Raw genomic sequence first — 12,521 nt, 5'->3', positions numbered from 1 at the left:
ATGAGTTACGCCCCTCTTGCACTGGGCCATCGAAACACCAAACATATGTTACACATTAATTAACGTAGACTTGCTCCAAGTATGTGGGCATATAAATATCAAAACAGAGTAAACTGAAGTAATGAACTTCAGCAGACTGTCGCGTTAGTGGTAGGCTGCTGCATGGATCTTGGAGTGAATGCGGTGGCCCAGCCAGTAACTGCTGCCGAGAAAAGTCAAGCGACTGGGGGCCAGTCTGACATTAACCCTGTAGATGTATAGTATATGTCGACAAATATTTTGCATTTACATATCGTACCATATCTGTCACTGAATCTGGAACAGCATTGCAGTGAAATACGCTCGATAGTAAAGGTTTTGAAGACTGAACTCCTCACACTATTGAATACAGTACCCATTCATGGCCGTTTTGAGACTAGCACAGTAAAATGGCACTTGTTCGATAAATTTCAGACTTTTAACTATTTATGCCCTCTTTCTTCATTGCTTGGAGTATGTATGCTATGAATATATAGTAGGGCTTTTATGGAGCTTCTCACCTGCGCACCAAGTCTGACTTTATAAGTTACCTATTACCTGATACTGTATATGTATCAGCTTCTGAAGCGATGACCTGGTGTGTCTGGCGTAGAGTTCACTGAAACAACCAGCGTGCGGAGGGTAAGAACTATCTTTCTTCAGTAATTTACGAAAAAGGTTGCAACACCCATGATAGGGGACACTTTAGCCCTGGAATTACAGGCTGTACTTTTACGTTATGATATTAACCTCATCACTGTAAAAATATTGGTCGAATCGCCAGCTGCTGCAGACGTTTATACAGTAGACATCTGAGTACAGTGACAGAAAGATGTCTGTCGGCCGAACTGATCGGGTTTGTCCTAGATACCGGATAAATCCATAGAATGTAAAAAAGAGCTGGTGTAATGTTATAGTCTAATAACTGATCTCTCGACAATTTATATTAATCGCTATCATTTAATTGACACGTGTATTGCTTTCCATTAACTTTTATTAGTCTCAATATTTCGTTTTGCAATTCATGATATTTCTATTATCAGTGTGTATTAATAATGAACAGCACAATAAGACAGGTTAGTCGTAGAATAGATTCGCCATTAGTGTTAGTTTTAATTACGTGTGGATGACAAGGAAAGAGAGGGATATCTTAATGACAAAAACATCATATGACACAGTCCAAGTATCTCGGCATATGTTTTCTTAATTGGTATTATTCTTGAAATTGCTTGAATTTGCTGGCAGCGAGCAACTACAAGGTCATAACAGCCATGGTGCAAGTGACCGGTGACTGAAAGGGCGTCAACCCTCTCTCTGTATTCATGCTGTCGTGTTACCACGGTATTCAAAGCTGCAAACGTATAAACAGATGTGAGGGTTAGAGGTCACTGCTAAATCAAAGCTGAAGACAAAACTGCCAGTATTTTTTCGGCCTAGCGTAAAGAGGACCATTGCCAGAATAATTTTAACTCCTACGCCCTGCCCCATTAATACTTCAGTATTGATATCATAATCATCAGAATGAGGCACTTTGTACTTGATTTTCTTAAAATTGGACTACGTTCATTGAAATTGTTCACATGATTTTATTTTACGTACCGTTTCTTAAATCAAACATGCAAAAACCTCAAAGGCATACATGTAATCATTTAGGATGCAGTTTGTTCATTTGACTACCTATCTGACTGATCTTCCTATCGACATGTAGTTTTTTTCTTTCATATTTGTGCCAGGTCTATGACCTCATATTTCAAGCCAGTTTCCAAATATAAGTAAATTAGGGTAAGCACATGATTGGCATACATACCATTGGGTTGACCTTGACCTTGGCTGGCATGCCAAGAACTCTTATTCCGTGCAACTGGAGTGAGAGCCCCACTATGTACGGTTGATCATTAACTAACTCTTCTAATTTTAAATTGTGAACTGTTCCATAGTGAACAACATGGATCGAAGATTGCCTTTGATTGATGGTGGTGCTGCTGGAAGAAAGGTGCAATTCGGACAAGAAATGCGAGACCAAGAGTTTTGTTTTCGTAGAGATGTGATTCCGTGCAATCATGGTTCATATGGAGCGGTTCCTAAACGTATTATGGATGTCCGGGATAGGTGAGAACATGTGACGACCAAAAATCTTCGCTTAAAACAATATTTTACAGAAGAAATGCTCTGCCACCCACCCCTCGAAAAAGAGTTGTACACCCTTGGTATCAGTCAGCTGGTCGTCTTAACGAAATTGCAAGCAAAAATATTTCAGGACAAAATCGAAATATTGATGGGAAATAATAGCTTTTTGAGATTGCTACCCATAGGATTTGAAAAAAAAGTTTCTTTCTTGCCTAATGAGTAACATGACAACTTGATCCCCGTCCTTACCACGATATCTTCATTTCTCTCTGCCCGCTAACATTATTCCCAACTCTTCAGTCACAAATATCATCGCCACTATCTTTTAGCCTTGTGTGTTCCCGTTCCCATCGGCAAACCCGAGCTCGGAAAATCGACCAAGTCTTTCACAGTCAACGACCATTCGATCTTTTTTCAAATTGTCCGCTGAGCAAGAGAATGATATCTCCCCGCTAACTAATGAGGAAAATTTCACAATTGCATGTTCTCCGTCCGATGATACGGAGAAAATATCGTCCGACCACCCGACAAGAAATCGCTCGTAAAAGCGAAGCGTAAACACCGGGCCCGACAAATAATCGCTCAAGAACAACGTTTGCACAAACAGCCTTCTTGGCTGACCCTCGTGCATAAATGTAAATGTTTTGTTCGTAAATTTTGCCACTTTCACCGGCATACCTCTATCTTTTGAAAGAGAAATTACAATCAAAATTAAGAAGGTGCACATATATAGTTCTCACATGACATACTTGTAGTTTTCTAAAGGAAGAAGAGGAATGCCCTGACAACTTTATACGGCGACAGAAGCAAATTTATTACACAGAAGCCTTGCAGGCCGTGGCTGACTTTGTCGGCGCGAAGACGGAGAATTTGGTGTTTGTTCGCAATACAACTACTGGTAAGTGACACACTGAACAGAGGTGACAGTATTGCTCACACCTTGAATGCCAGTTGGTGAGCGCATTGAATGCTGGTTACGGTGACAGTGTTCTCACGTCATGTTGGAAAACTGCGATGGCTCCTTTTAGCTCTTTTAGCTTTACAACGTTTGGCGAGTTTCCATTTTTAGATTTATTAGCAAAACACAAGTTTTTACCAAAAAAAACGCACATTTTTACCCTCTTAAATTTCTTTGAGGAAGCCTGAGTTAATGTGGTGTGCGATACTATTCCTGTCACCTGAATTGTAATCCTCACTATAATTCATTTCACCAAATTAGCATTGCGAAACGTACACAGAGCGTTGTATGTATAAGGCTAATACTTTGTATTCCAACAACAGAAGAATGAGACGACGCCTTTTTATCATGGGGCAAAAATTCTACAAACATCAAAAGTTGCAGCAATTGCCACTCCAATGCATGCATGTAAGATTCAAGGTCAATAAATCTGAAATACCGACTTTTGGTGATTAAAGTCTTGGATACAATGTCATATTATGAAGTATGTTCAATTGTTAAAATATGTGTTGAAAAACTTTCTTGCCGTGTATTACACCATTCCGAGTCCATGCTCCTTGCAATATCGACCTTCCACCTAAGCTAATGGTCCACTTACCTCAAGCAACCTTTCACTCCGTTTGAAGGCTCGTGCCTGGGTTATCATATGTTGGACAACCCAATGTACAGATATGTGTGAAAGATAGGGATGTCGTCATCAGTCAGGACTAAAAGTGATATTTCAAATCGCAAGGGAAACACAGACAATGACTCTAAATGTTAGATTGTTTGCATAGGCTTTATCAGAGCCATATTTTACTGAGCAAAACGACATGCCGTGATGTTTATTCAGTTGAACATACATAAATAACCTACTCACATTTTCTATTCAAAAGCGATTTTCACAAAAAATGCTGATTCATTGTCGGTTTTTGATAAATAGATAGTGACTTGAGTCATATAGCCAGAAACACAAACTGGTTTATCTACGTGTCTCCCTTACCGAGGCACTTATTGCAGAGTAGAGATTATGCTTTAACAGCTGTATTGAATGTTTATTAAATTATTTATTGAATTTGTATGGTTTACCTACAATTTTTTTCATGGAATGCTTGAAGCAAGATATATCTAACTATTAATGCATGGTTTTTGAACGAGCATTGCTAAACTCTGTAGATATAATGACTAGTGTATAATTATGTGCTAAGCAAGTAAAGTCACGGGTAAACCACAAGATTTTAATCAGTTCACAACATCATATGCAATGGCTTTCACCGTGCGTATACACAGTAGGCCTAAACTGGTTGCAATAGAATACTACATCCGCCTCTCAGCATAGTTTATATTGTTTCAATGACATAACATTTAGTATTTTGAAATTTTCGGTTTGAAATGTTGGGAAAGTGACTTGGTGATGACTGAAAGCCTTAAATTTGTGCATTATATCTCCCAGAAAATATGGAATTTTACCATTAAAAACGTTCTGTACATTTTAAATGCGTTTTCTTCAATGCGCATCAATTTGTTGTCGCTGCAGAGGACATTAGATTTTCGCGCCATTCTGAAAACTGAATACAATTTTTCAGTATCTAGTTGTACTACATTTTATCTATTCATTGTTTGATAAGTTCTCAGCTATGCTCGTCTCGACAACCTCATTACCTATCACGTTTTGACATCGTGAAAGTTAATTCATGTTCAGAACCATTTGACAGTTTCAACTGTGGCCTATCGCGATTTTAGCACAGTTATTTTTGCATCTCGAACGATCAGATCACTAAAATGTCACCATCAGTATGTCTTGTTCTTCTGATTTTGTACGCTCCCCGCAGGTATAAACAGCGTTATGAAATCCATGAAGTTGAAAAGTGGAGACATGGTGCTGATCAACGACCTTACACACGATTCTATCACTAAAACAACGTTCGATGTCTGTGATAACTCCGGGAACGGTAAATGTGATCTGGATTTTGTAGATGTGTATATGACAGACTCCTTCACGAGTTCGTTTGCACACTTTAACGAAAGTTCGTTTAGATATGACGGTCGAGGGTTAGCCAATAAATACTTCCTATGCCTCCGTCAAATTTATGAACCCCTACCCGCTAAAAAATATCCCCCTTTATTTCAATGTATTATTATATTATGTCACTGCTAGTAACTGTAACTTCTGACGATTGTTTAGTATTTTGTTCCATACATCATGACTGTGCATTTTCTCGATCCACTTCCAAAAGTCGATCAAGAAAATGTAGTTGACCTCCCTCCGGAAGTTGATCACATAAATTCACTTGATACAGCAGTTTTGAATTTCTTAATATTCGGCATGTATCATTATAGCTGACAATCGAATTCAAATCCGAAACTAATCTTGATTATCATATATTGATAATCACGACACACATATACAGTTGATGTTGACAAGGTTAGTATTGTGCGTTATGAATTGACAGCGAGAAACTGTTGCCGATCAATTCGAACAACAAATTGAAAAGACAGACACACAGACACACAGACACAGACGGACAGACAGACAGACAGACAGACACACACACACACACATATATATATATATATATATATATATATATATATATATATATATATATATATATATATATATATATATATATATATATATATATATATATATATATGGCTAGTTTTCAATCGGGTTCGAACCCACAACATACGGCATCAGTCGCCTAGCGGAGAGGCCACAGAGAGAACCGCTCGGCTAAATCTCCACTCCCAAAAAAGAGTGGTTCAATAGCCGGCTAAGTTGTTACATTTTTCTGACTGAGACCGCTCCACACGTTGTAGAGTTCGTGAAGCACTCACGCACGCATGCTCACTATCACACATCGCACATACAAACTTTATCGAAGCGAAGAAACGAATTCATCGCTTTAACTGGGCGAACGATAACCTCGGGGACAATTCTGTCCACCAGCAGAGTTACCAACCCAGGGTAGAAAATACGGCTAGTTTTCAATCGGGTTCGAACCACAACATACGGCATCAGTCGCCTAGCAGAGAGGCCACAGAGAGAACCGCTCGGCTAAATCTCCACTCCCAAAAAGAGTGGTTCAATAGCCGGCTAAGTTGTTACATTTTTCTGACTGATACCGCTCCACACGTTGTAGAGTTCGTGAAGCACTCACGTACGCTTGCTCACTATCACACATCGCACACATCGCACATACAATATATATATACAATACATAATATATATAATATATATATATATATATATATATATATATATATATATATATATATATATTATATTATATATATATGCGCATAATATTTCCCATTATTGCAGGACAGTTCCTGTGAACCATTACATTTTAATAAGATGTTTCCTTTAAGCAATAAGCATGAGAGAATATGACAGTCACTGTCTCTATCAGTTGCTGTCGATCTTCGCTTGAATAGCATGATTTAATGCAACGCTTAATGAGAGTTTTCAGACTCATAATCTATCAGTCTTCAGAACATGACCAAAATTAAGATAGCAGTTACGTCAATTTGTTTGCCAAAGTTAACTCTAATTTTCTCCTTTTGCAGATCTCAAATACATAATTGCGGATATCAAATTTCCAATACATGGAAAGGATGAGGTGATCCAGAAATACACTGACATCTTGGAGGCCAACCCATCCATCAGAGTGGCTATTATAGATCACATTACAAGTGCTACAGCCGTGATGATGCCAATCAAAGAACTGATTCAAGTATGTCATGACAGGGGTGTGCAGGTTGTAATTGATGGAGCACATGCACCGGGACAAGTGCAGCTCAATTTGGAAGAGCTTGGTGCTGATTATTACGTCGGTGAGTGTGTACAGGTCGTTTCAGAGTTCATACAGTAGTTAGCTACACTGAAGGAAACGCCAGCGAGTTTCACCATTCCAAACCTTTTCAGTGGTCGGTGTCGACTACTATGCATCTAATGCGCAGAAATAAGTATTGTCCAAGCACACAGAAAGTAATGCACTATTTTAAGATCATGGGGGTAGGGTCTTTTGGGGCATCATCACATTATTACAATGGGCTAATGTCTTTTTACTAATTGATTTGCGAAATATATTGATTGCAAAAGTATACCCATTTTTATCTCAGTGATATCAGTGTCATATGCATCAAGACTAATCCGGTCTTTGCTCAATAAAAATATGAGGATTTAGAAAATTACACAATATTTCTTACGAACATCACCAGAGTAGAGGTTAACTCGCTAACCAACGTCACATATCGATTAAATCATAATATTTTTGTCTAAGGTAACCTTCACAAGTGGATGTGTGCACCTCGTGGCTCTGCCTTGCTGTGGGTTCACCCTAAACACAACAAGACCTTGAAACCATTGGTCACCTCACACAACTATCAGCAGAGCTTACAGAAACAGTTCTTCATGCAGGCAACCTCCGATGATTCACCCTATCTCTGCGCACCTGCAGTAATTCAATTCTATCAAGAAATTGGCGGCTTGGTGAGCACCCGTAATTTCTGTGTACCATATCAAAGTCTTCAATAAATAACAAACCTAACAAACCATACATGTAAGTCCAGCATATCTGGACCGCTTGATTTTGAAGTGTAAGAACTGCTACGTAGAGAATATTCTCATATTTTACTATCAAAAGTACCGTAAACACGATTGGAATTAATTTGGGATATTGGATGGTTAAGTAATGCCGATTTAATCTACAAATGTAAGCTCATCTGCTTTTCTTTTCACATTACACACTTGTTTTTGTGAGTAATTTATAATATTGCAACATTCAGCTGTATGGCATCTAACAATTTTGAGAAATTTGAATAATATGAAAATCCAATTATCCCAAATTTGTTCCAATCGTGTACCGAAGGAAAATATTCAAGGAATGTTTTTAATGAAGGAATGATCAACTGAAGGTTGGATTTCAACGATGATTTTGGTTTTGTCTCACAAACACTCTATGTTTTACCATTTTTATGTGACAAACAAAGTGGTCTTTCTCATGTTGGAGATGAAAATGTGAAATTTCTCTCCGAATTTCCGTGTACAGCCACGAGACTTCATAAAGCAATGCGATGGTGTACAAAGCATATTGAATAATGAGTAATATCAATTGCTGTTTGCCATTTGTATTAAATTTTCAAAATTTGTTCATCGTAGATGGATTTCACAACAGATCCATTCTGACAAGACTTTTTCTAATACCTTTTCTTTCAGTGAGAAATTTGTATTGTTGCGTGTTAAAATTTAATATATTTTAGAAATTGCAATACCACTGTTGTTACAAAAAGGGAACTACTTTACAGATTCTTCTCACTGGATAGATAGAGAGCTTTGAAAATCAATATTTTCCTCACTTCATATATTGAGCATTGAAGCTTGATATGTTGAATTTGCAATATATGGAATAGAATACTATATACACGTATTAACTGACCATGAGAGTGGTGGCATATGCTTGTTTCTCCGTTTGCTAACGAGTCTGATGCATATATGGGTCTCAGGTTACATTTTCGATGCACGCTTTGAATCTTCCAAAGAGCAGTATGTTTAACGAAGCCGTAGACTATAGGAAACAGACCGTAAAGAGCCTCTCAAACTTTTCCTTCGAGTGAAGAAATTCATTCACATGCTATTTCCCAACTACGTCGACGACTCATGTGTTTTCTCAATCATTTGATCACTGAGAAAATCTGAAATTGCCTGTTATTTCTTCTCTTCGTTGTTGATGACAGTGTCATCTTCCTTTACGGCGGCTTTGAATGTGAACGCATTAATGGAAAATGGATAAGGCAAAAGCGTGAGGTAACAATATTCAAACTTTAAATTATGATAATAGCGTTGCCATTGAGCATTTCAGATTGGTATGGTCGGTTGTAGATATCAAGAACTCTGTAAAGAGGAAAGAAAATACAAAATAAACTGTTTTAGATTTACATAAAAAACAGCAAGTTTTCTCTTTTCAAATCCGCTTGCCCATGAACAAGAGAAAAGCTAATACAGTGTAATCACTGACATTATATGAATTGAGAAAACTGCAATTTCGTCCTTGAAAATTGATGCTTGTTTTTCTCCACCATGCGTAAGTACATGATGTGTCACTTGTAAGTAGAACTCTCAAAAAACACAAAGATTTATACCAGGGGGCATTATCGCATTGTGAGCTTGTTTGAAATCTGGCTTTTGGAAATGAAAACCAAGCTCTTTGTCCAAGATTAATAATGATAAAAGACTGGCTACCTTATCCAAAAGAATATGATGTTCAAAGAAGGCAATTTTATATCGATGGTTATTATAGCCTTAGGCTTGAACGGGTATTGTCATTTTAAAGCCGGCTTATGTCTGCAATTTGTCTGATTGACTGTTGCATTGTTTTTCCTATATGTCCCTTTATCTATCTTTTTACCAGGATGAAATACACAACTACTGCTCACAGTTGATCAGTTGGGCCGTAGACATGCTATCGGAAGCCTGGAAAACTGAGAAATTGCAGATCCCGGAGGACATGAGAGCGCCATTTATGGGAATGGTGGCACTACCAGACAACCTCGTGAAGGGCAAAGTACAAACCACGCGGGAAGGTCTCCATAAGATGATATTGCAAATCTATGACAAGTACAATGTCGTCATTGCGTGTACCGTGGTTGAAGGTAGCGTGTGGTGCAGAATATCGGCCCATGTCTACAACACAAGGTCCGACTATCTCCAAATTAGGGACGCCATCTTGGATATGCTTTAAGAGAACACCACTAAGATGCCTGGCATTCATTTGGCTGTGAACATTTATAACAGAAAATACAGATTAGTATAACTTTTTGAGAGGCAAAACTTGGTCATACAACTATATTCATCAGCGTAGAACCTGGTATAGTTTCGTTTTAAAAATTAGGTTTCAAAGTTTTATGCATGTACTTTCCTACAGCTGAATTCTTGTTAAAGGTTAGAGGGAGGTGGTCGTCGGAACTACAGGTCGTAAGGGATCCATTCAACCAGTGTTAACACCATATATCAAAGGTACGTAGACGATTTATGAAAGTTAAAACACCTTTGGCATAATTCACGTCGCAATATTTATATTTTGCAGCTATATGTTCACGTGATGCATCTATATATCGTGCAAGAAATAGATTGTTTGAACAAATAAAGAAATAAAGTCGCGCAGGCGCAGTTCCGACGACCCTTTCCCTTTAACCTAAGAAATTTGATGAGACTAATCAGGTGAGCTTGACCTTCCCTGCAGTTGAATCAAATTAAGAGGACCATTTTACAGCAAACATTCAGTGATGCAAACTGCAGGATGAATGCACAGGTTTTCTTTTTGTAATTAGCCCCATCACATCTCTAAATTTTAAAAAGTTTCGTCAGTATTCTGATATGTTACCGTAATTGTGTCGGACCAATAGACTTTAGGTAGACTGCCGTCAATTGCAGATTTATGGCCTTATTCTTCTTAAGGTAGAATGCGCCTCGGGGACAGATATTCAGATTCCCAGTTTCTTTCCATACATTTATGGTCTACCACTTGTGGAACGGCTAATCGTAAAGCTCATGGAGTCGGAAATTCTTTTACTTTCTTCGTTTTTTTCGAAACTCGAAATGTGTTTTTTTTTATTTCCCAACAGACTTACAGGCGGGATGGCGGCTATTTTGAATTTCCAGTAACAGTAAATGTTAGGTAATTGGTTTCTCCAGTACCGAACTTTGCACGGTGACCCCTATTTCTTATTATTGATATAGTAAGAGAATGGTTGAAAGGTTCATAGAGGAAAGTTGGAGCAAAAGTGTAAGTCTTTCACTTTCGAGGCGTGTCCTATCTCGACGCCATGTCTACACAACTAACCGATACTGACATAGTTGAGGTAGAGAGATCACAGGCCAACCCAAACTTTTCGGGAAAATTGGACCCAAATCTATCAAAATACCAATCTATCAGGACTATTAAAAACTCTAGATTTAGATATTTGCGTTATTAAAGAAGGGGGGTCGTTGGAGTGAGTTCGTATGGGACCCACACAACCAAGAACGTATACAGTATATCAAAGGTGTGACGTTGACGATTAATGAAAGTTAAAACATGTTTGTCAGAAAGTACACTGTAAATGTTGCAGCTATGTTGGTGTCATATGCATCTAGATATCGTGCATGAAATACATGGTTTGTAAACAAGAAAGCCGTCAAGGTGCACTATCGACGACCCTTCCCTTGAGTGAGATGCATAAACGGAGATATTGTATACAAATTACAGCAAGTCATACTCCTATCCATCTGATACATACTCTCTGGCAGTTTGACCTCACCTATACGATGAGGTCTTTTCATAATTTAGGCGTTTACCGATCGATTTTTACATTTTTAGGTCACGAGTGGCCGATTTCCATCATATTTAAGCCAGCCGGTGATAGGTTATCGCCAAATAAATGAATAATTGCACATTGAAATGCACCTTATAAGCGGTCAGGGAGCCCTCGTTTGGTTTCTTGGGACCTTTTCAGATTTTATCATCATTTTCCAGTTTGATTTATGACACATTGATTCACAGTGAAAGGGTGGACGAAGCGATAACTTCACAGAAGGGGCGAAAACAACCTTAGCGTTTCAACACTCGCCAAGTCTTCAGGAAATCGCTCTCTATAGATTTTTGCAAAAAGCGTAAATAGTCACAAGTCAATAACTTGCTGTTGATGTATGCTTAATGAAGTAAGAGCGGTCCTACAATGTGCCACGGCGATTGTTGATTCCCGAAAAGACCCAGATGTTCATAATTGTGCACGTAATTACCACTCAGACAACCACTTTTACCTACAATATCAAGCAGACGATAGTTTTCTCACATAGTTGATGTACTTGAGTTCACATTCAACAGGTATGGCCTTCTACACACTTCATCCGGATGCCTAATCACTCTTTGATAGCTTTAGGGAAGTTTATCTACACATTTGAACAGCATATTGAATCTTCTGAAGTCAAATTCAGGGTCGCATTGCTCGTTCCAACGGGGTTTACTGATTGTGTTTGGCAAATTACTCTTTTATGATAGGAATTCAAGCATCTTGACATAGTTTACGGTATAGTTTCAACGTTAGTAAAAAGTTTATAATATCCTCCCTTTGTCTTATTCTCGTGTGTCGCTTCTTCTATGAAAAAAAATAGAAAACCGATTTGCAAACCTAGTTAATTTTCATTCAGTCTGTGGTGCCTTCTTGTCATCACATTTGTATCATTGGCAGTTATAGTGACTTGCAAGTTTTAATTTTGCTATAGCAAGTTTTAGTAAAAACCTCAGAACAAAGTATGGCTATGGATAAACAAAGACGCATGTCAGACTACTGAGGGCGCTCTCCTGTTAGTTTTTTGTGGGAACTAGCTGTGGTGTGGGTGCATGGCTGTGGTGTTTTCAGACGGTATTCTTGCCTTTTACGGGCTGATTTTGAA

The 12,521-nt window shown here is 38.3% G+C and overlaps 1 protein-coding gene across 1 annotated transcript; it reads left to right on the top strand.

Moving 5' to 3' along the window:
- Positions 1 to 612: 612 nt before the first annotated feature.
- LOC139114410 (uncharacterized) lies at positions 613 to 12,419 on the top strand. The gene is made up of 7 exons (XM_070676130.1): positions 613 to 660; positions 1,956 to 2,127; positions 2,901 to 3,043; positions 4,915 to 5,034; positions 6,656 to 6,922; positions 7,372 to 7,580; positions 9,499 to 12,419. The coding sequence occupies exons 2-7, from the start codon at positions 1,964 to 1,966 to the stop codon at positions 9,826 to 9,828; spliced, it is 1,233 nt and encodes a 410-aa protein (XP_070532231.1). The 5' UTR covers positions 613 to 660; positions 1,956 to 1,963; the 3' UTR covers positions 9,829 to 12,419.
- The last annotated feature ends 102 nt before the right edge of the window (positions 12,420 to 12,521 follow it).

The sequence above is a fragment of the Ptychodera flava genome, chromosome 16 (genome assembly GCF_041260155.1).
Source record: "Ptychodera flava strain L36383 chromosome 16, AS_Pfla_20210202, whole genome shotgun sequence".
NCBI classification, from domain to species: Eukaryota; Metazoa; Hemichordata; class Enteropneusta; family Ptychoderidae; genus Ptychodera; species Ptychodera flava.
Note: the sequence above shows the minus strand (reverse complement) of the source record. Positions and strands in the feature narration are given on the sequence as shown.